Source organism: Pezoporus occidentalis, unplaced genomic scaffold, assembly GCF_034315485.1.
Source record: "Pezoporus occidentalis ecotype Australia unplaced genomic scaffold, CSIRO_AGI_Poc_V1 ctg278, whole genome shotgun sequence".
NCBI classification, from domain to species: Eukaryota; Metazoa; Chordata; class Aves; order Psittaciformes; family Psittacidae; genus Pezoporus; species Pezoporus occidentalis.
This window is the reverse complement of record NW_026914697.1, coordinates 99,441-125,891: the sequence shown is the minus strand read 5'-3', so window position 1 is coordinate 125,891 and position 26,451 is coordinate 99,441. Positions and strand designations below refer to the sequence as shown.

General features: G+C 50.4%; 1 protein-coding gene across 1 annotated transcript in view; it reads right to left on the bottom strand.

Annotated features, from left to right (window-relative positions):
- The window catches only part of LOC134166988 (fibrillin-2-like), a 95,886-nt gene that overhangs the window by 35,098 nt on the left and 34,337 nt on the right, over positions 1-26,451 (bottom strand). Inside the window, exons 8-13 of the mRNA XM_062625176.1 lie at positions 19,175-19,372; positions 17,688-17,813; positions 8,442-8,567; positions 1,748-1,900; positions 911-1,108; positions 125-268 (exon numbers count right to left, since the gene is read on the bottom strand). Coding sequence (XP_062481160.1) covers positions 125-268; positions 911-1,108; positions 1,748-1,900; positions 8,442-8,567; positions 17,688-17,813; positions 19,175-19,372 — 945 coding nt within the window. The remainder of the gene's footprint in view (positions 1-124; positions 269-910; positions 1,109-1,747; positions 1,901-8,441; positions 8,568-17,687; positions 17,814-19,174; positions 19,373-26,451) is intronic.

Sequence of the window (26,451 nt, the reverse complement as noted above, 5' to 3'; positions counted from 1 at the left end):
ACCCTCGCCGGGCACACAACCCCTTTCTGCCACGCTGCTTTGTAACCTGACGTGAGCCCTCCATCACCAACGTCTTGTGTGGGTCTCTGAGTGCGATGGGGGCTATGGGGCAGCAGCTACTCACCGATGCACTCCCCGCGCACGTCCTGCTTGTACCCCATGTTGCACTCGCAGCGGTAGCTGGATGGGGTGGGGATGCAGCGTCCGTTCAGGCAGAGGTTAGTGAAATGCTTGCAGATGTCAATGGTCTGATTCAAAGTGGCAGTTCCTGGAAAGCACAAGAGACAGCATCAGGCAGAGGATTACAGCTCCCTTGACTGTGCCCAGGAAGCACAAGAGTCCTTAAGTCCAAACCCTGTGACAATGATGCTCCTGACCAACCATGGGGCTGCAGACACAAACTCAGCTGCCTCAGAAACCTCTGCAGGGTGCTGCAGTACCTGGCTGACATGCACAAGATGCCTCAGCCTCTTGGAAGAAAGGTGGGAATCGATATTTATCAACATCCAGGGCATCTTCACAGGCTTCAGCCCTTAGCACGGAGCTATACAGGGATGCCCATGAGAGAGGCGTCCAAAGTGGTAGGAAAACCAGTTTTGTAGGGGGGAGGCAGAGAGGGAGGTGCTAAAGTGAAAGCTTCATTCCTATTTGGTCATTAGGAAGATATGCTGCACTGGAGCCAGGCTCAGCCCTTGCTCTGCCAGCAGATGCTGTTTGATCTGCTTCTGGGCTCAGCACCCTGCACAGAATTAGCGTCACATCCCATCGCTCGCCTTGTGTCAAAACGAACCCCGCTGCTGTCCGAGAGCACGGCCGTGTGCAGGGACCAGCACGCAGGAGGAGGCGCTGCCTGTGTCCTGCGACGAGCAGCCCCAGTGGGGCAGCGCAGTAAGAAAGTCAGTTTAATTACCAATGCTTGAGCTTCCTGCGCCCATTCCGGGCAGACCCGGGATCCCGCCTTGTCCGTTTGCCCCATTTGGTCCAATGCCTCCAGGCCCATTGAGTCCTGGCCCAACACCGTTGGGCCCGAAGCCAGGAATTGCTGGAAAGTTCCCAGGGAAGCCTGGCACGACTGGGAGTCCTTCGATGCAAAGCCTGCGGTACTCATCTGAAACAAAGCAGCTGCCTCAGTGCTTTTCCAAGAGGGCCAGAACCCTCCTCCTGCCTCTGCCGGAGTGCAGGGAACAGAGGGATGGAGAGGGACTGGCAGGGAGCAAAGAGGATGAGTGCTGATGGGAACAGGGCAGATGGGTGAGGAGAGCTTTAACACTCCGGAGCAGACGGTGAGACACAGCTTGCCAGGGTGTTTGGCAACAGCTTCTCGGGGTGCATGGCACCATGGGCGCCCTTCATGCAGGAAAGGACAGGCCGTGGGAAGGTTCCAGACACTGTAAAGCTCTACCCTGCTCAGAGCTGGTGTTGGAAGAAGAGAGGCAGAGAGCTACATCTACAGTGCTGTGCCTCCCCAAGGCCTCCTGCTGTCTGGGCTCACCCTCATTTAGCCCCACGGTTCAATTATGGTGGAGCCAAAGGGAGCTGAAGGGGCAGGAGGAAAGGGATAACTTCTTGCCTTGGCTGAACTCATCTGGCTCAGCATCAGATGAGACCCAGGCAGGAGAGCCAGCATCCCCGTGTGACCCTTCCCTGCATTGTACGGTGATGATTCTCCCCATCAAACCCTGGGTACCACTATGGCCATCAGAGCCAGGACGTGGCCAAGGATGGAGGCTCTTTGTGCTGCACTTACCAGAGCCCCGGACAGGGCACATCTCTGGGGTCTGAGCGATGGCCCAGCAGCGCCCAGAGTCGCAGCAGCACTGCATCTTGGTGTACTGGCCAGGAAGGTCCCCGGCACAGCGGCCCCCGATCAGCGCAGAGAAACACGCCCCGATCCGCTGGTCTGCAGAGGGAGAGGACAAGGAGCCACGTTCACAACCTCTCATCACCACGCTCCTGGTGAGTGCCCGTTCCCAGTGGTGCCTTTTCCTGCTGCCCGACATCCCAACCTGACCCTCCTGCTCCGCCTCATCCTCCCCAGATGATGAGGTTCTCCAGCCCCTCCATCTGGAGCACATCAAGGCTGTAGGGCCAGGCCTCGTTTCCCAGTATTACATCTCATGTCCCCATTTAGGCTTCTAAATACTATAAGCAGGTTGAAGAAGAACCAGAAACAGGCAGTAGGTGGGCAGTCCCTCTCCACTGGGAGCTGGACAAGATGACCCAGCAGATTCTGGCTGAGTTCACAGATGAGATCCCCCACCTCATCCCATGCTTCCTCACCTTCCCAGGGAAATGGGGTTATTTACAGGTGTCTCTCCTCTCAGCAGAGCTTCTGCACTTACAAAACATGTCAGGGATGGGTTCCCCCATTGACCTAATGCTCCAGCTGGGACAGGGCACAGGCTGAGATGAGGTGGTCTGCAGGAGACCACTGCAAACACTGACACAATGGACACCTGGACCTATCCCCTTGCTGGGGACAGATAAACTGCTATGGACTAAATCCTATTATTCAACAAAATAGCATCCTGGGCCTGAGATGTCCGTTCTTCAGGTTCCTCCTCTGACGTTAGCATCTGTCTTGCTTAGTTGTACTTGTGAGCAAGGGTTGGCCATCAATGCCAATACTGAAGTCCAACAGGCCCTGAACTTGGCTACATGGAGCCTTCTCCTCTCTTGGGCCACTGGACCCAGTGTGATAGATTTCCCTCTAACTTCTGCCACTGAAAACACTTCCCTGTGATAGAAACAACCCAGTGCTGCCTGCTGCTGTTTTGAGGGTTCCCAGGCTGAGCGGGCACTCCCCAGCACTCCTGCTCCAGGCAGTGGTCCTGGGGCACAGCAGGGCTGTCAGACCACGGTGGGCAGAGTTTCCTGCACCACTTTGGCCAGGCTGGGGATCCAGGCGCTTCCTGCATCAGTGATCCCTGCTGCCGAGCTAAGGAAGGAGCTTCCCACAGCCACCGCTGCCCGGTGTGGTCCTGCACAGCTCAGGCCTGGCAAGGACTGGAATCTCATTCCCACAATTGATTTAATGGCAAATGTCCCAGGCTTCCCACGAGGACGCATTCCCTGCCAGGTCCCAGTGGCCCCGGCATCTCTCACTGAACAAATGGACCTGTTCCTAATTCCACATCCCTCCAGCCTACCCACTCCCATTCCCAGCGGATGCCCGCTTCAGGTCATGGGTCAGTTCCCACAGCCTGGACTGAGCTGGGAGGAGAACAAGTCCTGGATGGTGGTCACAGTGCATGAGCCTGGCCAAAGCCACAGGCACTGAGGCTGGCACCAGTGTTTGGTGTGTGTGGAATCTGGACCAGGCCCAGGAGACTGAGGGTCCTTCACACGTCTAGCAGGCTCCGTCTGGCACCAAGTCCTCCAGGAAAACCTGGAATCTTCCATTCATTCATCTCCTGTCCTTATTTCTCAAGTGAATTAATGAGGGGGAAAGTCTGGTGTGATTTCTCAGCTGTGCCTCTAGCCAGCGGGCTGACACTTCCCTGAAGCACCATTGGCATCGATTGCATGGAGCTGTTTGATCTCTGGGCTGTGGTTACGTTTCTTCTCTCATCACAGCTCAACGACTTCCAGAGGACAGTGACCCCATTTAAAGCCAGGGGCACCAAACCCACAGGTCTTTTCCTCAGATATAGCCTTTCCTGGGATTCATGGGTTCAGCCCCTTCTGGGAAACTTCATCCACCAAGGAAACTCGAGCGAGGGGACTGAATGCAACACTGGGTTAGCTCCTACTTGTAGTGAAGGGCAGTACAAGGACAGGGGTGTTTGGGTCATCCCAAGCCCTTGATCTCTGGCAGGTGGCAAGAGTGCAGGAGCAATTCTCATGTCTTGGAGGTTTCAGCAGGTGCTGGAGGCAGGAGATGGCACCTTGACAGGTTGATGCTCCTCAGCATCCTCTCAATGCAGAAAGAAGTTGCTTTCTGAACAAGCCAGGGCAGGATAGTGGGGCCATCTGGGAAAGCTGCACCTCCAACCCTTAACGGGGGTTTAACTCAATCAGGGCTTAGGGCTGAGCTAAAATGAACCTCGAGATCTGAGGGTGGTAGTTTGGAATAAGCCCTTTGGCCATTAGAGAGGATAGATCCCACCCGGCTCCTGCTGCTCTGCTGTGGGATGCTTGCTGTCCTGAAACTGTGATACATGGTGACAGCCAGGCAGTTAATGGGTAAGGAGGGATTTGGAGAAGGCAGCCTCCTTCCCCCCAGACAGACATGTGCTGACAAGTTTGACAAGGCAGGGAGGTCACAGCAGTTTGTGCAACAGGGGGAATGGTCCAGCCCTTACTCATCTGGACGCCGTTATTAACTTCAGCTGCCTTTGCTGCAGTTTGCAATCGTCTCTCTCAGAAATAAAGGTCAGAGCTAATTGAAAACTCATCTGGAGCTGCCTTTGGGCAGAGAGAGGGGTGGATGGAAAGAACAGCGGGTCTCTGCAGTCCCCCCGTGACCTCCTGCAGGACCACCCACACCAGCGCAAAGCCATGGTGGGTTTGTTCTGCCTTCCCCTGCAGCTGTAAAGGGAACAGGTTTGCACAATAACCTCTGTAAATCAGATAATGCTGCAGGCAAGAAAGGAGGTAAAATTCCACATGAGATTAGACAGTGCACAGAGGAGGGGGATAGAGCCACAGGTCTGCCAGAGGTCTCTGATTCCCCTGTTTCAGTCTGAACCCATCACCCCTTGTCCTGTCGCTCCAGTCCCTGATGCAGAGCCCCTCTCCAGCATCCTTGTAGCCCCCTTCAGACACTGGAAGCTGCTCTGAGGTCTCCACGCAGCTTCTCTTCTCCAGGATAAACAGCCCCAATGTTCTCAGCCTGGCTCCATAAGGAAGCTCCTCCAGCTCCTGAGCATACTCATGGCCTCCTCTGGACTTCCTCCAGCAGCTCCATGTCCTTATGCTGGGGACACCAGAACTGCAGGTCATCTGTGCACAAGGTGTCTAAGACCAGTTGTGCACCTGCAAAGGACTTTGCAGTGTTCATCCCTGTTTCTTTGCTTCGTGGTGGGGTAGGGACAGGGGGAGATGGAGGAATGGAAAGTCCTGGTACTGCTTCCCAGGAGAGCCCTTCAAAGGGTGGGTATTTCTCTCACTCTGTGTCTTGTCATGTACAGAAACTGAGAAGCCCAAGTGACCAAGCCCAAACCAGTGGTTGCAAAAGGCAGTTGGCTTTGTCTACAAAGGACTTGAGGGCTATTAGCTCAGAATGGAGCTGCAACACAGCAGCACGTAGCCAAAGGTCTCCCACCCAAGATGTCCAATGGTGCTTGGTTTGCAAGGAGGAAGGGTGCAAAAAGGAGCCTCATACTGCGGTGAGGACAGTCAGTCTAGACCGATGATGCCGACGATGGAAAACTCACCAATTCCCTTCTTGTCTGGGTAAGGTTAGATGGTGGTGTCTGTCTCAGTGAAGAGTCACACCAGAACCAAGGCACAAAGCACAAAGCATCCCTCTGTGCACAGCTCCTGCATCCCTCAATGCCTTGGTTGCTGCTGAGGAGCTCTGCTCAGGGCCCCAGCTCCTTATCAACCTGTTTTGAGCCTGTGACCCTCACCCCATTTCCCTTTGTCATTTCTTGCCCTCACATTTCCTTATTCCTCTTGCTCTTTCCTTCCCTGGGTAATGACCAAGGTGGGTAAAAAGGTGTCCCCAGGCAGGTGAACTCCTCAGTGACACCCTCCCAACCTTCTCTGAGCCCAGGACGTTGCAACTATAAGCAAGATCTGACCCTACCCAGAACTTTAGGCAATAAATCTGCTGCTGCTGCCCAAGCAAAGCAAGACCCAAATCCTTCAGAGCATTTGCTGCACTAGCAGGGGAGAAGAGCAAAGAAAGCGATGCGCAGAAGTGCTGACTTGCCACAGACAGGGGAACACCACGCGCGTGTCTGGAGATGCATCTGCAAGGCCGTTTTCTTAAGCTGCTCTTGGAAAGCAACACATTGTCCTGGAAAGGGAAAAGCCAGCTCCCAGCCTGCTGGAGCTTCTGCAGGACCTTGAGCCTGCCTTTGACAAGCCTGACTGAAGGAAGCTGCTCTGAACATGCGTTGAACTGGATTCCCTGTGTCAAGCACAAGTGGTTGAATCATTCAATAAATCACAGTGTAGCACAGAATCATAGCATCAAGTAGGTTGGAAAAGACCATTAAGATCATCAAGTCCAACCGTTATCCCAGGACTGCCAAGCTCCCACTAAACCCTATCACTGAGGGCCTCGTCTACACGGTTTGTGAACACTTCCATGCTCATTTCAAGCTCGGACAGCCTTTCTCCAGCTTTGCTGCTGTTCCCGTTTCACACTGAAAGCACCTAATGAGGGTTGGGCTCAACCCAAGCTCGGGGCCTTGCTGTTTCAGCTGCAGAAACTACAGGAGATTGTGCAAATGCAATAAAAAGGTGTTTACTTTACTCAAAAGGGAGGGGAAAGGGATGGGAATATATGAAGGCTGCCACCATAAAGTCACCACTTAGCCAGTGCTGGTGCCCCATGATATATGAGGCACTGTGGTCACGTCCAGTCTAAACATCTGGAGGTGGCAGTGTGACAATCTCTTCAGCTCTCTCCTGACGCCCTTCATCCACATTATTTATTCATTTCCAGTTTTACAAACTATTCCTGTGATTTATATCAATCAGGGACTACCATAAACCCCCAAAACAAAGCACTAACGCCCCCCTCAAATGCTAGAAACAAATCAGGGTTTGCAAAATATGGATCCCAGGGCAATGACACCCCAAAAGTAATTGTGTCTTGTGCCAGAATAAATACTGTCTGTCCCAAAATGTGGCAGCACAGCATGTATGAGCTGAGGGAAATGGCTGGAGCATGATGTATTGAGTTCAGCTGCAGTCATAGTCCACTGCAGCGAAACAAGCTTCGGTCCTTTCCAAACCCCCAACTACTCCCTGATTCTTCTCTGGTTATTTTTAAATCTGGGCTTTCTAATTTTACTTCGTTTTCATTTCTCAAAGCTCTTGGTTTCAAGGGAAGTGGGAAATGTCCATATGACTCATCCAGCCCTCCAGGCGGATAGCAGGGTCTGGGAACCAAGGGAGGAAAAGCAGTTCATTCTCATTAAACTCTATCAGAGGTGATTCTTGTGTTAGACTCGACACCAGTTTTCTTTCCACCACTAGAACATGATCATTTTGTACTCCAGTTGCTGTGGATAGAACTGAATCTGGAAGGGATTTTTTCCCCTGTTATTCATTTCCAGGACTCAACAGAAAGCGGTACCTGACGTTTGCCATTGCACTAACATTGCTCTCGTACCAGTTTCTCACCACAAATCCGTGCATCCTTGCCTTTCAAAAGGCAAATGAACCTCCTGAACAGCGAGACAAACACTGGGATTCATCTTGACTAAAGTGCCCCCGCTGAGAGCAAGTAAACAGAGAGCTGGTCTACTTATCATAGAAGCTGCTGTTACAGAGAGAAATGGACCATCAAATAGTGACAAGGCTTGGAAGGGCGTTTTGATGTGTTAAACAAGCAAGATTCACTGCAGGCTCGGCAGGCTGGAGGCAGGACAGCTTGTCACTGCGCGGAAGGCTTGGGCTGGGAAGCTTGGAAAGCCAGACACCTTGAGCCAAATGGGAGCAGCACACACCAGCCCCAGCGAGGCCATCCAGCACCTGAGTGCTGTCGTGTGCAAGAGCTGAATGGTGGCCCTGCAAACAGGTTGAACACGGGTGCAGGACTAGGTGTCAGCGGTGCCCTGTGCTGTCCTTGGGAAGCATCTCTTTCTCTCCACTGGGTACAGAGGGGATCCAGACCAGCAGCTCAGTGCAAAGCAGCTCACTCCCCAAAGGCTGAGTTCAATGAGATGAACCCAATTGAGTCCACAGCCCTGTTGATTATTAGCTTGGAGCAATTGGGATTTATGAGCCATTACCTGTGGTCTAAGCAGGAAAGAGGATGAGATGCTAGAAGTCACTGTTTGTTTGCACTGGTTATGCAAACACTTGGAGTAAACCTTTCCCCACTTCACCTCTGCAAGGCAAGGGGGTGAATGTGCAGTTGTGGGATGACACCTGGTGAAAAGGGGTAGCATCTGGGATTCTCCCACTAGCTGATGCAGTTCTGTGAGTAGGAGCACAAGGAGCCTTCCTCAACCAGACACCTTCCCCCCAGCCCTCCTCCTCAGTGTCTTCAGCAACCCCTTTTCAAACACCTCAAGCATTGAGGCTCCTGCAGTCCAAACTATGGAGAGGGAGAAAGCCCTGGTCTGTAAGAGCACCAAAACCTGTGACCAGAACAGGCACACACAGGGACAGCACAAGGAAAAGAGCATTTTCCAGCTATTGCAGGAGCAATGTGCCCTCTGATCTGCAAAGACAGTGATTTGCAAATCCTCCCCTCTGGGGTTCAGAGCGTGACATCTCCCCATACCTGTGGTCCTCAGATGTATTTAGCATCTTACCAATGCAGCGCGATCCATCAGGGCTGGTCATGAAGCCACGTGGACACGTGCACACGTAGCTGCCTGCGGTGTTGGTGCACTCCCCACCATCGCACACGCCAGAGATTGCACCACACTCGTCCACATCTAGAACAGAACAAGCCAACAGTGATTAGGATTTCCTGCAAATCACCTCCTTGCCTGGAGTGCAGAGCCAGGACCAGCGCTGGGATCGCAGAGGAAAGCAGCTGGTGTTAATGGGTTGTCATGGGATGCTTGAGACCGGCTCATGCATTATCTGCTGAGTTTCTCCATACAGGAGGGGTTTGGATCAATTTTAAGTGCATTCAGGCATCTAAATCCAGGTGAAAAGGCCTCTGTACTACCAGTTAGGCAAGGAGGGCCCAGACGTGTCACGCTGTGGGTTCAGCTCCTCCATCAGCAGTCCTATTTTAATGTGATTTGCATAACAGTGCCAGAGTTGGAACTGTTTTATCTCCTCACAGGGAAAACCAGAGAGATAGAGAGTCCTTGGAGAGATCCCACCCATAGCAACCCAAGAAACACCGTCCCTGTTAGCAAGTCCTGCCCCACACTGCTTCTGCTCAGCCTGCTCCTCCAGCAGCCCACTGCTGTGTGTGCCTGTAACACACCAGGGACGTGCATCTCTCTGGATTTAGAGCGCGGAAAAGAAGGACATTGCCATGAGGTTTTGGGAGGTGGAACAGCCAGACCCAGGCAACAGAAGGGCCAGGCAGCCCTGGTGCCCAGGCAGGTGGTAACAGTCATGGGAAGGTTACAGGAGCATCAAATCTCAGAGGCAGTCACCCCAGTCATGTAGCTTCTGAATGTACAAAGTGCTCTACAAGCATCTCTCTAGTGTGAGAGCTGAAAGTGAGCAAGGCTCCACCACCACAAGCTCACCATGGAGATGTGCCCATTGCCAAGATCCTGGATGCCTGGCTCTGCAACCTAAGAGAGTTTCTGGGGATGAAATCTTGCTCAGAGTTAGATTTTAATCCACGTTGCAAGAACTGAGGTGCAAAGATGAGACCCTACAGGGTTTGCTTGAGAACTGCAGGATGCTCCAGCCTTTTCAGACCATTTCTATTACAACCTTGACAAAATTCTTGAGCAGAAAGTTCAACAAGTACCAGTACAGATGATACCCAGAGAGCCAGACTATAACTTACAGAATAGAACAGTTAGGGCTGGAAAGGATCATCTAGTTCCAACCCGCCTGCCACGGGCAGGCACACCTCCCACTAAAACTTGTGTGCAGTTATCACCTGGGACCTAAAGCTTTGAAAAATCAATGGGAACAGAGGGGTAAATCAGTTCTTTTAAAAAGGGCAATCTATTTTCCACTAATTAATATAATTAGTAGATATTAATGTTAATATCTAATGGTAATATCATTAAATGCAGAGGTTCCAGACGTGCCTGTGGGGCACTTGACTCAAGGACTTCTCTGGGAGCAGGGTTATCGATATTTCTATTGCCAACTGAAATCTGATTCAGAAACTGAGATGGAATTAGAGCCAACCTCTACTTAATCCACCCAAAGCCATTGCCTGGGGGTTATGGCCCAGCTGGTGGTAAAAGACAGAAGCAATATTTGCCCAATAGTTTTTACAGGGGCAAAATAAAAGAAACATGAGAAAACCTACCTTGGCAATTGGCAAAATGAATCATTTCTGCCGAGCAACTTGATTTATTGGAGTTTAAATCTCCAGTGCTGCTGTGAATGGCTAAGGGGGGGGTTATATGCAATTCAGATGCTGCCTGGGGCTGGCAGGAAGGTAATGAAAAGGAACTGGTCAAAGCCTGCTCCTTTGAGGGGGGTTTTGCTGCCGTGAACAGCCCAGCCACCTTGCAGAGCCTGATGGCATTAGCATGTGTGAGGTTAGAGCTGCTGCAGGGCAAAGGCAGAACAGTAAAGACCTTTCACATGGGAATGGGGATGGAGAATGTCTTTGGAAGAGCTCATCCAGCAGGCTTCAGTGATGAAGGGATAATGGGAAGGTTACCTGAACCCAACCCATCAGGGCAAGGGAGGGACCAGAGAAAACTGGGCTAGGCGCTGGAAGAGCTGGCTCTGGTGATGGGTGGATGAGCCACAGTGTCAGAGCTGAGAAAGAGGCTTGAAATCTGTGTAAGAAATAGGTGTGAGTTACCCAGAGGGGTGCTGAGCTGTGCCCTGTCCAGTGGGAAACAAGGAAAACGACTTGGGGAGGAAACGTCTGACTCCAATCTCACAGTGCCATGCAGTGGCTAGCGATGCTAGTGCAGCCCTGAGCAGGAGCAGGTAGGTGATGGTACCTCCGAACAAGGTTAATTCCTGGATACCAGAGCTCTGTGTGGTGCCAGCTCTCACAAGAGGGTGATCACAGAAAGGAGGGGTCAGACAAAGTGAGACACAGTGAAATGCATCCCGCCCAGCTCAGCAAGAGACGGTGGCAATGCATGTGTTCAAGATGATCTGAGCTGCCCTTTGAAGTGAGACCTATGGTACAGAGACCCCCCCGTGGGTGCTTCATGTGGTCAGAGCAATCCCCTTCAATCCCTCCTCCTTGCTCACACAACCTCTTACAACCACAATTGGCTTCTTTTTCCCTCTGGCTGCAACCCTGAATCCTGTGGGACTGAGTGAAACCCCGATTTCAACACACACAACGTGAAGCCCAAGTGCATAGGGCACGTTGTACACCCACACATCAAGGTGCATTCCTGTTTGGCTTCTTAGGAACCCTGGAACTCAACCAGTCAAAGGTTCCAACCAGGTTGTGCAAGCAGCAGAGGCATGGCTTCTGTCCTTGCAGTGCTCCTTTAGCTCTTTGATGCTCAGAGCCCTCCCAACCCAGGAAACCTCCAAAGGCAGCAATGCAAATCCTCAGAAAACACTTCCCCCACCTGGGCCCCTGCAGTGAAAGAGATTTTATCACCACAGCCTGCCCTGTCATTTAATTACAGGCCTGTGTTTGGTTACAGTCTGCAGAGCACTGGAAGGGAAAGAGCTTTATGAAGCAAAAGCTGGTTGTGCTATTTGAAACAGCAGCTTAAAAACCCCTGCAGAGCCCGCCTGAAGCTTGTTGTATCAGAGATCTGGAGGCCAGCTGACGGGCAGGCATCTTACTGCATCGGGACTCATGACATAGCATCAGTCATCCAAAGAGAAGTGTCGTGGGGGGAAGCAACGGCATTCCATTCGTAAGGAAAACCAGAGGCAATTCAAAAGGTTAAATCAAACTGCAGCGTTCTTTTCCCCCTTGACAATCCCAGCTCACGAGGGCAGTGCTAGCAAGACGGAGGGAGGAAGCCCGGTTCTCAAGGCTCCTCGCACATCCTGTACTTTGAGAAACTGAGCTCTGGGCTTCGTTACTGTTTTAGCTCTTCCCCACCACATTTTGCCTTCTTTATTTGCTCTTCGTAAAGCATCTCCTAGTTTTTGATTCATTCAGAGCTGAAGCCTGTGGGGAGCTTGACACAGTGGGAGCGGGTACGTAGAGCTCTCATTAACACCCAGCTCCGGGCAGGGAACCCTTCCAGCTCCAACCTGGCTACTCCAGGACTTTTCCAACCCTCTGTTAAAACTTAAGGCAATATCCCACGTGCTCTGCTCGTCAGACAACGGCAGCATTCAGTGCAAACGTTGACTTTGGATCTGCTCTCCAAGGCGCTGGCTTGGAGTTGGCCTCATCATGAAGGCTGAAAGTGCTGGAAGCCAAAGGCTACAGAGCTTCAGAAGGAGAGCTGCAGCCTGCGAAGCCCATCCACCCCGGGTGCCCATAGACATGGTGAAACCCCAACCCTTCCATCCGCTGGGAAAACAGGGCTTGATGGGGAAAACATCCCTGTGTCACATATAGCAGAGGTCATGCCTCATCAGCCCTCTCTCGTGCAGCACATGGGATTCTCAGACCCTTCCCTTCCAGAAAGCACAAAGAAACCACAGAGGAGGGTAATGGAAGGCTCCAAACCACACCAAACCCATGGAAAGGAGCTTTGAATGGATCCAAACAATGAGCTCTTCTGTGGACGCTTTGTAAGCAAATTGAAACCTCGCTAATAAAATGGCTATCGTGTTCCAGTTGTGAGGAGAGGGGGCCAGCCTCCCCTCCCCTCTGCTCGTGGAAAAGCAGGAAAGCTCCCTCCAATTCAGAGCCGTGACTGCGATTCAACAGGCTGAAAAACACAGAGCCTTGTTTTCACTAGGGAGCTGGGGATTTGGGGTGGTGGTGACGAAAGAGAAGCCTGTGGGGACATTAAGTAGCATCTATTTTGTCACCCTATCGATGCTAAATGGAAAGGGGTAAGTAGAAGAGAGATTTGTGATTGAAGGATTTGGCCTTCCTTGACAGAATCTGGCTTCTGGAGATGCCAAAGATGGTCCAGAAGGCTCAAGCCTGGCTGGATTTGGACAGCTTGCACTGAGCATGCAGTGCCTCCCACTCCCTGGCCTGGTGTTTCCCCATGTACTTATTTGTACCTTGTATTTTATCATCCTGGAACAATTTTGGATGCGAGACACTCATTCCTTTTGGGGTATTGGGAAGCATGCTGGGTGAGGTGCTGGCATTCCACACTTGCCTGATAACAGAGCTGGCTTAGCATTTTGTATACAGTAGAGGAAGGGCTATTGAGAAAAGAAGCTGAATTCTCAGCAGAGAGCCATTAGAATGATGGAAGGAAAAAGCTTTATTCAGTGATTCCACCCCTAACTCCATGCCATGGAAATGTTCCCTTCGGTGTCATTTTGACAGCTACTGCCAGGTTAACTTCAAACTGTCGCCCTGTGTAACAGCCCCTCACTTCCCTATGGCTGCTTGATAAAGGTCTTTGTATCAGAGGATGTGTCTGATTTCAGCTTTGATGATTCCTCTCCCCATTTTGCAGTTAGTGCCAGAAGGGCTTTGTGTCCTTAACAATTCCATTCTTCCAGCAGCGTTATCCATTGGATATAAGCATGCCCTTCTCTCAGTGCTCACACACTTCCCATTCCCCTGCAAGCCTCAAGATCCTGCTCTTTTCCAGTTTCCCCATAAACCAGGCACAGGATCTGTCAATTCAACCCTGAGCTGGCAACATCCTCCCTCCTTGCTCATCTTTCCATACCAACACAGCACAAAATGCAGCCCTTTGGCACTTGCAAAGCTGGCTTTGTGTCCAGGGGTGGCGAAGAGAGATCCTTCCCCTTCCACCCCACTGCTCTCCCTGCCAGCAATGTCTCATTATACATTGCACAGCCCCAAGCTCAGGAACTCTGGATCCCTCGAGCTGCCTCGGAATACAATGAACAAAGGCACAAAATGAGCCACTATTTGGAAGTGTCCCATTCATCAGGGATGCGCTGTGGAACTAACCCTGGAACTGAGCGGCCCTGAACGTGGAGGATATTTAGGGTCAAATCCAAACTTGACGCTGTGCACACGTTCTCATGTGCTGCAGACAGCAAAAGGACATCATCTGCCTGCTGGGGTTGACCAAAATTCATCCAGGGCCTCCAGCTGCAGCCCCCTTACGTGCCTGGGAGATGGGGCCTGAGCTGGCCTCTTATCAGCGTAGAAGATCCTGCATAAGAAAAGCATCTTTATACTTGAGGGATTCAAACGGAGCCTTAATTCCAGGTGCCGTTTGTGTGAAGAGATAAGTATCACCATGGGAAAGCAACAACATTATCTCTACTCCTGCCTTTTCCCACCAATAAACAGCCCCAAAGAAGATTAGTGGCACATGCTGCTGCCTGAATAAGGGAGCCATCATTCATCAGCAGAGCCAGTGACATGGGCTCTGACCTTTGGCTCAAATGCAATCCCATCTGCTGACCTCACTACCCAGCAGGAATCTTCTAAGCAGAAAAGACAAGCTCCTGGGAACTAGGGAAGAATTTGCCATAGACATTTCATCTAGTTTTAATACTTCCTGGATGCTAGGCTCGGATAAGGAGTCTCAAAACAAGAGGAAACCATCTCCTCTTCCTGAAGCAGGATGGTCTCAGCGCAAGCTGAGACATCCCTCCTTTCACCAGCTATAAATTCAGTGCAAACAGGCTCAACAAGGGAATTCCTGCAGCTTTGAGGGTTTAGGCTTGGAGCATACCTGGATAAAGAAAATATCCTCTTATGCTATTCTGATGCACACGCTTGGCTCAGTGAGGAGGTTACTTGGATGGATGCAGCTACTTTGGCAGTACAATCTCAGTAGAGCAGGAATTCAGTGCTCTATCCACTGTACCAAACAGTGCTCCCAATGCATCAAAAGCACACAGCAAACACCAAGACAGGGTCCAGATTTTCCTGTCTTTATAAAGTGTTAGCACCAGAGGAAGCCCTTACAAGATGCTGGCTCTCTATTCTGCTCTTCAGTGACTTACAGGGGGTGTATGTCCTACAGGGAAACAGGGATAACCCAAATAACCTCTTCCCCTTCTGGCTGCCTGGTGGGGACATGCTGGTGATTTGTGTCTCTAAAACAACCTCAACCCTGTTAGTTTAGAGCAGCCTTTATGCTTATCCCATTTGCAGAGAGGGACCTCTGGGTCAGTAAAAAGCATCCTCTTTTGGTGGTCTCCTTAGCAATTGAGCTAAGATAAGTGATGGAACAGACACCATAGACGCTGAAGATGTCTCTTTTTATGGCTATCCAGGAAGGAGAGTGAAAGGAAGCTGTTTATGGCCACATCATGCTGCTTTTGCAGGCGTTCTGGGAAGTGGGGACCCACGCAGAGGCCCCTCGCATCTGGATGACAGATTCAGACAATGGATTGGTTTTAATCTTGCCATATAGGAGATTCCAGCTAAACTGATCTCATATGTGCTTTGCCTGGTCCCCAGCCAGCACGGGTGAGGCAGAGCAAGGCAAGAGTGATTTTCTGTGTCCTGAGGTTCTAGTGCAGTCCAGCCTTCGCCCATCAAGCAGCCAAATTTCATGGGACATCCCTGAATTTGGGGAGCAGGCTCTTCACCTGAGACGCACGTAAAATGCTTTGGATTCCACAAGTTCCAAGTCCTTGGATGCTGGAGCATTGAAACTCTTCTGTTAACTTGAGAAAGTCTCGTGGCATCCTGCCAAGGAAGATCCACAGACACAGATGTCTGCTCGACATGAAAGAGCATCCGTCCCCCACCGAAGGATTAACCTCTGTAGGTTGGGTCTCACTATGGAAAAGCTTTTCGGAAGGGCTGAACCCAGGTCACACGGAATGCACTGACACAGAGACTACTACAGTTATCCTAGCCAGGAAAGGTCTGGAGCACAGGAAAGTGAGGCTATGGGAACAGTCACCTGGAAGCAGTGATGCTCCTTTCCCTGAGAACTGACTGTTGGGAAAAGAAAACATAGAATCCCAGATTGGTTTGGGTTGGAAGAGACCTTAAACACCCACACACACACACACACACACACCCAACCTGGTCTGAAGCACTTCCAGGGATGGAGCATTCACAGCTTCCTTGGGCAACCATGAGACAATGGATGCTGTCAAACCCACAGTGCCACAGGGGTGGGGTGCTGTGATGCTGACTGCTTCAAATGTTCTCTAGTGCATTTGTCACCCCATGTCTTGGTTACAACAGAGCCTGGGAGGGGAATGCTAGGGAAGTGGAGCTCCTGAAGCCCAGCTAGGTGGGATGCAGTCACACCAGTACAATGAACACGTTTTATCCCTAAAACAGCAAACACAGGCAGCAGGGTTTCATTAGGGTATGTGGGAAAGAGCTTTAACAACCAAGGCAGGAAAAGTTTAATGCTGGTTTCCTTTTCATTTGCCAGATGTTTGGAAAACACAACAAATGTTTACTCCCCTGTTTCTGAGAGGTGCAGCCTGCATGGCAAGGTCCTGCTGTGGAAGGCTTGGGGAGAGCGTGTCCTTCCCATCACACACCTCTGAGACACGCCAAGCAGTGACAAAGGAGATGTTGAGACTGGACCTTAGGGAACTAGAGGCAGACCCTCATGAAGAGGGCTCAGATTGGTGGCACTATGAATGTTCAGCATTCCGACTGTGCCTCATCCTTCCTGTGCTCCACACTTTACCGCAGCAGCATGTGCCTTATGGCATGGACCAAGACAGTGGTCTCACCGTGTGAGTCCTGAATTTAACTGAGTAACACAGTGGACCAACTTATCCTGAGTCCAAAAGCAGTTCCAGGGCTTCCAGAACCAGAGATCCCCCTTAACTGCCACGACTAGTCTTAACATCATTAAATCTTCACCCCCCAAAGCACTTTGAAGCACTGCATCATTTCCAAGAGACGCTGAGGCTGGAAAGGTCACCCCTATTTACACCACCATTGGAGATGGACGAGGTGCATCCTACAGAGTAACCAGAAAGCCAGGCAAGCCAGGCAGGCTGTCTGCAGATAACCTTGACCTAGCAAGGAGGAGTGCTTCCCCAATGGGACTGGGACAGTACCAGGCCACTGGCACACAGGATCAATGCTCAGAGGATGCTGGCAGGCATTTTGTTTGCCCTTGCTTTGTACTGAAGGACAAGGTTCAGGTTCTGTCCAACTTGTCAGTTTGGAAGGATGTCACCAGTTCAGTGAAGCATCTCTGCACCGACTTGCTCCATACCCTCATCTCCTGGAATCAGACCTTCTGCAGTGCACTGAGGGCCATGATTTCATTTCTGCTTGCCTTGTACCATCACCATCCCAGTTAGTCAGACTCCACCTGCTTTGCCTTCCTTCCAGTCCCTCTATTGAACCAGAGGCAACAAGCTGCAAGCTGCAAAAGGATGAATATCCAGTGGATAAGGAAAATATTCCTTACCAGGAGAGTGGTGCAACCCTGGGACAAGAGCCTCAAAAGGAAAGGCTCAGACTGAGCTTTGATACAGCTTTGAAGCCAGTCCTGATCTAAGTCAAGATCTAAAGCCCTCCAGAGGTCCCATCTCTTCAATGAGCCTGTGCTGCCATTAAAAGATCTTTCAGAAAACACCTACGTGAATAAAGCCCTCTTCCTAGTTCAAGAGATCAGGCAAGCTCCATTCCTCACTGCCTTGGGCTCTGGGAAGCAGGCAAAGAGATCAGAAATGCATTTTGCAGGACGTTTTCTATCATGCCTTCATGCCTGCCGTACTCCCTCCTAATTGGAAGCTAACACCAAGGCTGGCATGGGAGCTCTTTCACGTCTCTACTTTGCCAGGCCAGGAGATGCCCTGGGAGCAGAGAGGCTCAGTTTTGAATGGCCCTCGTGCTCCCAGCGTGTATCCTGAGCCCTGTGCTGAGCAGGCTGCTGAAGCTGTGCAGGGGGTTGCGGTCCTACCTTCACATCTGTGGTTGGTCTCGCTCTGCTTGTGACCCGCTGGGCATTTGCACTCGTAAGAGCCCACTGTGTTGATGCAGTTTCCACCTTGGCAGAGGCCAGGAATGGCTTGGCATTCGTCCACATCTACAGGAAGAAGAGCAAAGGTCTTAGGAAGTGAAGCCATTGCAACACATGAATTATCAATCCCATCGTGGTGAGAACCCTATGAGGAAGAAGCAGCTTTGCTCAAAGTACATGGATTTACGTTTCATAACACAATTGCCCATCAGATCACATTAGAAATAAGGTGAAGGGCAGAAAATGGGCATAAATATATTGCTGCCTTATCTATTTAAGCAAGAGGGGAACAAAAGTATAGCAATGTTTCCCAAAGCAAACATCCATGTGTCTACCCCCTCGTGGTTCAGTTCCAGGCTGGTAGCTGGGTTGAGAAGGAGAAGTGGCTTGATGGGATGTCCTCCTGCAGCCTTCAGAGCAACATCTGCCACAGGGCAGACGGGGGAACCTATGCACTCGGGTTTTGCTCTTCAGCTCTGTCCCAGGCTCATCCTGCAGCCATGGTGTCCACGTCAGTGAGGGCACACCATGCTTTCCAAAGCATCTCAGGAAGACCTCCGTACTTGCTGCTCAGAACCACGCTGCCTGTGTGCTGCAGATCTGATCTAGACTCCAGTCCTGCTTGCACTAACAGTGAGTGACAAATCTATTAAATAGGCCAAGCCTTCCTGAAGATACTGGGGCCATAAAACACAGATTACAATAGACAGCGAGAAAGTTCTCCTCTTCAGCCTTCCCAGTTTTGTCCTGTGGGATTTGGATGGCAATTTTGGCTTTTGACCATAGCAGGTAAAGGCTGAAGTTAGTTGCAGATGCAGAAAGGAATTCATGCAACTCTGAACGGAGACCCCTGCAACCCCTTAGAGAGGCTGCCAATGGTATCTGTTGATGGGAGCTCCATGGACCATTCTGCTACTTGTGCCTGGTTGCCCTGGACCCTGGATGCAGCCTCTAAGCGTGTGATTTATATATATTGTAGTTGCCTGTGTGATCATGAAGGAGTCACAGCTTCCATTTTGAACCAATAATACAATTTACAGAGCACTAGCCACCCAATACGAGTGCTGATCATGCTCCAGGGTTGGGACAGAAGCAGCACCACAAAAAGAGGCCATATGGAAGACTGCAACTTAGGTTTAAACTGGGAGAAACACTAGCCTGATTATCTACATCTTGTGGGATGGAGGATGTCACCTGAGAACCACAGCATGGTGAGACTCTTTAACTGGGCTGTGATAATCTTAGATGATCCCATGAGACACCCAAGGTCCATGGGGATGCTCTGTGACATCTAATGATGGATTTAGAGAAGCTTACAGAGAGAACTGTTCTCTGAACTGGGGCTCCTGGCAGGCATTCATCACTCACCCTGTCAGTGCCCACCAGGATGGGTAAGGAAACATCCTCTACACGTTCATGGCATTTACCTTGGCAGGCTCCAGTCCGAATGTTGGGAATGAAACCTCGGCGGCAGGGGTGCGGTTGAGCAGGGCACATCTCACACGGGTGACCCCAGGCCCTTCCAATGGTGGCACAACACATGGTCTTGGTGCAGACGATCCCACTGAGCTGGCCCTGGCACATCTGGTTATTCACTTGGCTAAAGCAGGGACCAGTGCGATAGTCTGAGGGAGAGCAACAACATCCACAGGTTAGATCGAGACACAAAAAGGCTTGTATGCAACACAGGGTGTCTGTTCCCCTGCCTAGCAGCACAGCCACACAGGTGCTAGGGCCCAGTACTGGAGGTGGTGACCTTCTTTCTGCTGTACGTTTCATGTCATTACCAAGAGGTTCTCCAAGACAGCTCTTCCTGATCTCCCTCAGCCTTTTCCCATGAGCTATACTTATTCAATGCCTTGAGACACTCCTTTTAAGTACTGGCCTTCGAATGAACCCAAGATATGAAGTCAGGCAAAGAAGCAACTGCTGGGGATAGCAAAGCAATGACTCTTCATTACAGTTAGGGGCCAAGATGCCTATGGAGATGACATAGTACAAGCATCTCTCATGGACAGCCTTAGGGCCTGACAGCCTGTATACCATAAACATGAGGATGATGGAGGTGTCTTGCTGTCAGACCACTTCTGCTTGGCTTGCAGAGTAAGAGTCCCAGTTCTCACCCATCAAACATTCTGGGAAAGGATTCCCAAACCTTTCCCCATGATGTCTACTGTAAATGCCACAAAAGGATTTCTACACTCTCTGACAGCCTGTGTAAAGTCAGCCTCCTGCTGTTATACATGTCACTGTGATTAATCTCTTTGGTTTAACTCTTAAAGGTCCCCTAGCAATTTTCATTACATCTTTGAAACCCAGATGCTGCCTGTTTCCCATTCCCAACAAGGATCCTCCTACCCCTTAAAGCCAAGAATATTTTGAAGGGCTTGTTTGCACTAAGGAATGTGGCTTTGCCACTGTCTGGGCTCTCATGACCCTTGATTAGGGATATTAGCACAGCAGGCATTCATCAGGAAAGAAGATTCTGAAACAAGAGGGATTTTCCTTCGCCTGGGAATAGACGATTGCATGCAAGTGTTTGATCTGCGGCTGGAAAAAGGACCTTTAACCACGTCATTGTCAGACCAGAAAATTCCCCATTAACTGCCTAAGGATGTTCGGTGTTGGTCAAAGAGTTGCTATTTCACATAGTCTGGCTGAGCTTTGCAAAGTTGCTTAGGAAATCTTGATGTTGAAGTGCCCAGTAACTGGCTGTGAACCCAAATCAGTCCCCAAATTAACCCACGGCTCTCTTTGCAGTGAAACATTTGGGTTTGACATGTGAAGCGACAAAAGACTTGTGTGGAGGGTGGTTATACCTCAGCCACGAGCCCTGGGCAGCATGAGCATCACATGTAAAGATGAATAGTTCTGCTTCCAGAAGTGTCCTGGTGTAATATAGACACTGCCCAAAAGAAAGCTCCATTTCTTGGCCTGCAAATTCTCAGCTATAAGTCTTTCCACGCATGATCTTTGCAATCAGCTCCTTCTAGTTAAACCCTTACACACATGTGCAAAGAATAAAAAGCAAGAAAAAACATAAACTTGATGGTTTGAAACAGAAAGCTTTCTCCCATAGGGTACGTTTGCATGACAGCCACACTGGAGAACCTACATTTGCATGAAACCAGGAGAGGGTGGCTTAATGCTGGGCTTTAAAAGATCACCTGGAAATCACTGCAGGCTTTAGACTGCCAGTGCCAGTGCTGATGTGCGTTCCTCAGTCCTGTGGCAGCGCTGAGTAAAAACTGTGTGAGGTTCATCTGGGTTATCATTATCCCACCTGGCATCGAGGTAAGCATAAGCTATACGAGAAATCCTCCTCTGTCTCTGGGCAAGAATCAATGAGTGCAATAACTGCTTATTCCCAGCTTAATGCTCCTCTGAACTGTATTCCTTGAGCAGTGGGAAGCACAGCCATGCTTTGAAACTAAAATGAGAGTGTCAAAAGAAGTCTGGTTGTGGATGGCGCCGAGGTGTAAAGAGCAAGTAGGATCTGAGAAGAAGAAGGGTAATGATTGTGCCATTACGTGGGTATAAAAGGGATTTGAAAGTCAGACCAGAAATGCGGGCTGTGTCTGCACTAAGGAGTTACCAAATAATCCTCTTCTTTGTCTGACCCAAATTTTCACAAGGTACCAAAGCACATGGTCCTCATTAGGGTCTCCTTGCCACACCAAGTTTAACGCTTTAGTTTGTTCTACTTTATTCCTAGGAAAGAAAGCAACAACATTTGAGTTGTTTTGTCTCTTCTTTTATGTATAAAACTGAAAGGCTCTTGCTCAAAACGTCAACCTTGAGGCTGGTTCAGAAAGCAGCAGAATTGGGAAGGCTCAGGAGGGCAACAACATCCCCAGCCTGCAAAGGAACTGCTGGAGGAAGTGGAAATCATGAGGAGGAACAGGCAGATTGCAGATGGACTCACTTGCAGAGCCAGAAGCAGGAGGTGTCACAGGCAGAGAAGTGAGGCTGGCTCAAAAGAAATAGAGGAAAGTGGTTCTCCATGAGAGGAACTCTCCTAACAGAGGATGTGATTGCCGTAGATCGTGAGCTGCAGGTGCCTGGTGCCCAGGAAAGCCGTACAGAGGAGGCTCATAAAGGGCTGCTCTGCTCCTATGCTGTCCCCCAGCTATCAGCATAGGGGAACTGACAGCTTTGAGGCACAAACTCAGCTCAGCTCTGCTTGAACGTGGCAGTACCCATGTGCTTACTTGTGAACGTCATCTGAGCTGCTTTGAAGCCTTGTTAACCCCTTCCTTTCCCCCTTTCCAAGTCAAAAGCAGCATGGAGAACACGTGGCTGATGTCGTTGTGGTGTCTACCTACAGAGGGCTCCTAGAATCTCACATCCCATAACTGTATAACCCAAAACTCAGTCGTACAGAGAGGAAAAGGGTAAACTCGCACCTCCCACGTCACCCCGCCGAGGCTGGACGCGCTGCAGCAAGCATTCCTCCAGATTGATAGCGAAAGCACAGGGAGAACACCCCCTTTTTAAACAAATAATTGACAAAAATAGAGTTTCTTATGTAGATTACTTCTTCGGAGGGAACGAAGCCAAGGAAATTGCAGTCTGGAATGCAGAAAGCCTGGCTGCATTCCACCGCCCATCTGTTGCTAATTTTAATGGTGAAATGATTAAATTTTTAATGGGGCACCAATCAGATTTGATTAAGGAAATATGCACGCTTGGGTGTCTAAAGCCCTTTTACAGTCAATGCTTGGGATCCCCCTTTCCAGTCACAGGTAGTTCTCCTTTAGAAGCTTGGTCTTTGCTGGTACACTTCTTAGAGGAGCAGAGACAAGGTGGCTTCCTTGCTCAAAGCTGAGAGTTCTTCCTGTTTCCTCAGCCTTCCAATAACAGTGCCCAGTGGTAGGGTATGGATGAGTTCCACCTTTCCATCTGCAGGTAAAGTTCTCACTAAAGAGCTTGTAAGAAATACTGGACCAGGCTTTATTTTGGGCATCAGAATCTTTTCACCTCTATGGAGGAGACTTTTAACACGTATCTGGGCCTTTAGAATCACTTGTAGCTGCAAAAATCAATCACTGCCTGACTTAACCTCTCCAAGTACAGTTAGAATCATAGATTTCTTGTCACCATCAGGTTAGATTAGGTTACTCTTCATGCCTACTCATCCTGAGCAGCCAGCAAGGAGAGAAAGCCCTCACATGGCAAAAGGCACCACAGAATCAGAGCTGAAGCATTAACGTGTTTGCATTAACCATGAGAAATCTGACTCTTTGCTATGCTCTTTGTGGTCAAACCCCAGCCTCCCTCCACATATGGCTTTGAAGCATCACCTCCCCTATCCTAGCGACTTCTGCAGATGCTGCAGAGCAATGGTGGGGCCATTGTGAGCCTTATCTACCCAACCCTGCAGCCAACGCAGGCCCCAGATGTGCTCAGAAGAGGAAGCTTAACGGGAATAGACCTCATCCCCAGTTCCCATGTTTGGCGGGTTGTCATGGAGATCGTTAGGAACCCCTATAGCTAATGAATCCCTGACAGTTCCAAGCCGCAAAGCCTTGGGGAGTTAATGGGTGGGATCCTTGCCATTACACATGCTCTTACACTGAGCCACGCTATTCCACTTGCGAGCAGCTTCCTGAAAATATCCCTGTAGACATTTTGAACTCTCCTAATGAGTGTCTAGGATGTAAGTGGAGGAACACTGTATGGTTGCTGAGGACATCTGCCTTCACCCACGTGCTGCATGGAGTCCTGCTGGAAGGGCTGGGACATTAAAGTGCATTACGGATCAGCCAAACCAGTATCCAGAACCTCACAGCTTCCCCATGTCCACCACTTGAGGACCATGGATGCTGCCCTGGCTTTGCCTACCCTACTTAACCCAAGTTCACCTTGCCAGAGCCTGCCCAAGCTCCTCCAAGAGGTGATAAAGAATGATGCACTGCTCTTTATAGCCAGCTATGGCTATAATTCAGAGAAGAAATGCAGCTTGGAGTCATTAGAAAAGAATAATCAGTTGCAGACACTTTAAAATCACCACTCTGAGGCTATCAAACATTTATGGACAACACTTGGAAGACACCTCCTCTATTGCTCAGTTTGCCCAGTGCTAAATGAAAACAAGGGCTGTCTTTGGTAGGGAATGGCTCCCTAGGATATTCAGTGCCATTAGTTTGCATGGAAATGTTAAATCCAGGCTGATTCCTTTGAAGGAGGCCCCAAGCTGAAGACTTCCCTAAACAAGGGTGTTGTGTACCACCTGAACTGAAACAGCGCCTGAACCCGAACCATTTACAACTTTATTTCATATCCAATTCAAATTACTGCTTTGCTGGAGGGGGGAGGCATTGAAAATTAACATTCCTCCCCCTGTTAACTGGTTCTTCTTTTTCCCTTTGCGGAAATCAGTAGGTTTTGACCAAGAACTTGTGAAAAGAAGCGCTTTGTTGGACACCTTTCACAAAAGAAAGGATTCCTCCACTTCTCTAACATCCAGCGCGGTGTCACCAGCTAAACGAGCGCTTGCAGTGGGAATTCACATCCCAGGGTAAAGATGGAAAAGCAGGAACAACACCTTGCTGTTTAAAACACAGTCCTAGAGGCACGAATATGCCTGACCCAGCTGCGTAAGCAGAGTCCAGAGGGGAAGGGACTGAAGAGCTCTCCTCTGCACCCCCAACCCCATCCTGCAGCCTCCAGCACCGTTTGGCTGGAATCCCCTCCCGAGCGCGGCCGTGGGCTGGGTGAATTCCTTCTGCACAACACAAATAAATAGAGCGGCGAGGAAGGAGAGATTTTTCTTTGCTAAAAATCCAATTCCTTCCCATAATAAACAACGCCGCTGCTGAAGGCTTTCTCTCCAAGCACTCAGGACAAACGTTGCCTGTAAGCAATCCCCAGGGAGCCACAGACCTCGCTGGGATGAGGTCACTCCAACATATGCCCCAGGCTTTGGCAGGCTTCCACGTTGCTTTCTAAAAGCTCCAGCAGAGGAGAGCAAGGGCAGGGGATATCCAGGCTGATATCTAGTTTGGCTGGGTTAATGAATTATTTCCATCAGCACAAGGCTGGTCCCCCCAGGCCATGGCAGCACAGCCTGGCACCTCCTCCTGTCTGCATCCTTCCAGACTTCTGGAGCAAGGCAAACGGCTCTGGGAAAGGGCAAGATGCAACCAAGGCAAGGCACTGACCTGGCACATCCCTCTGCAAGCTTCTACCCAAAGAGATTCCCACACAAACTGGCTGCTTGTGGCGGGGCCGTTCCCTAGGGAGCCCATGGAGAACCTGCTGGGAGAGCCGATAGCTTCCAAATTAAAAGCTTAACGGAGCAATCCATGTCCTGCCCATAGAGACACCACGAATGTATGGGGAAGGACAGCATCCAAAAGCCACCAACCAACTGAGGAGCCAACAGAAAGTCCTGTGCCTGTTCCTGTTGCCCTAACTGCGACTGCAGGGCTTTTACATGGCTATAACAACGAGCGAATGCTGATCCTAAGTCACACAGCACAGCTCCAAGTGTCTGCTCAGGCTCTCAGCCTGCCTCCTACGTGACAGCTTTGCTGGGAGGGGGAGCAGTGGACGCAGGGAGAACAGCACGAGGGTCTCCGTCAAGGACTCCTTTCTCATGGAATACTTTCTCCACCTAGTCATTTCCTTACCTCATGCAAACACAGCCACATTCCTCACGTTTAACTGTTTGGGCTTTTGCAGAGAAGGAAAAGCTGGCCGGGGCGGTTTCTGAGGCCAGACATTCCGAGCGCTGAAATAACATCTTCGAAGGAAATAGTAAAGGGAGAACTTTTTTAAGTTTTCCTGTCCTATTTTTACAGTTTCCTGTCAAAGTCTTAGCCTGATGAAACCTGAGATAGAGCTCCCTGCACAGCCCTCCTCTGAGGGCTCTCCACTGCGAGCAGCATCTGAGGCACAAAGCACACACTGCAACATGGGGCTGGTAGCACCAGCACTTAGAGAATCACAGAATCAACCGGGTTGGAAAAGCCCTTTAAGCCCATCCAGTCCAACCATTCCCAGCACTGCCAAGGCCACCCCTACCCCATGGTACTGAGGCCTCGTCTCCATGCTGTGTGAACACTTGCAGGGACGGTGCCTGCAGCCCTGCCCTGGGCAGCCTGTTCCAATGCCTGAGCACCCTCTGGGGCAGGAATTGTTCCTCAGCTCCATCTAAATTTAAGCTGTGAAAATGCCTGGGAGTGTTGAAGCACGCTGTGTGCTCCAGCCTGGAAGAGACCATGGGCTCGGAACACGGTTGAATCACTGCCTGGTCAGCTAAGGCAGAGATGGATGTGCAGGAGTGGAGGTGCTCGGCGTGGCAAAGGGGTTTGAGAGCTCCAGACTCTTCCTCATGGGGCACACGGACCCTGCTTAGTTGGCCAGGCCTGGAGCTGCTGTGTCACCATGAGCTGAATGCCTTCAGTAGATGTGGACCAAGCAATGCTTCTCCTGCCAGTCTGCATTCCTCCTCATCCATCTTCACGGGCTTGCAGAAAACAGAGTTGATGCAGAGCCTTCGGTTGGTGTCAGCGCACAGGAACTGCAGCCGTTCACGGGTCTACCTCCAAATGTGCTCAACTGAGCCTCTGCGATGTGATGCTCCACTGCACCCCTCACAGTCACCTGCAGAGCGCTGCTTCCAGACCTTGCAGAGCCTTCAGATTCATGTGAAATGTGAAAAGAAGCATTTCTCTTCGTGCCACTTTCCTTCCACAGG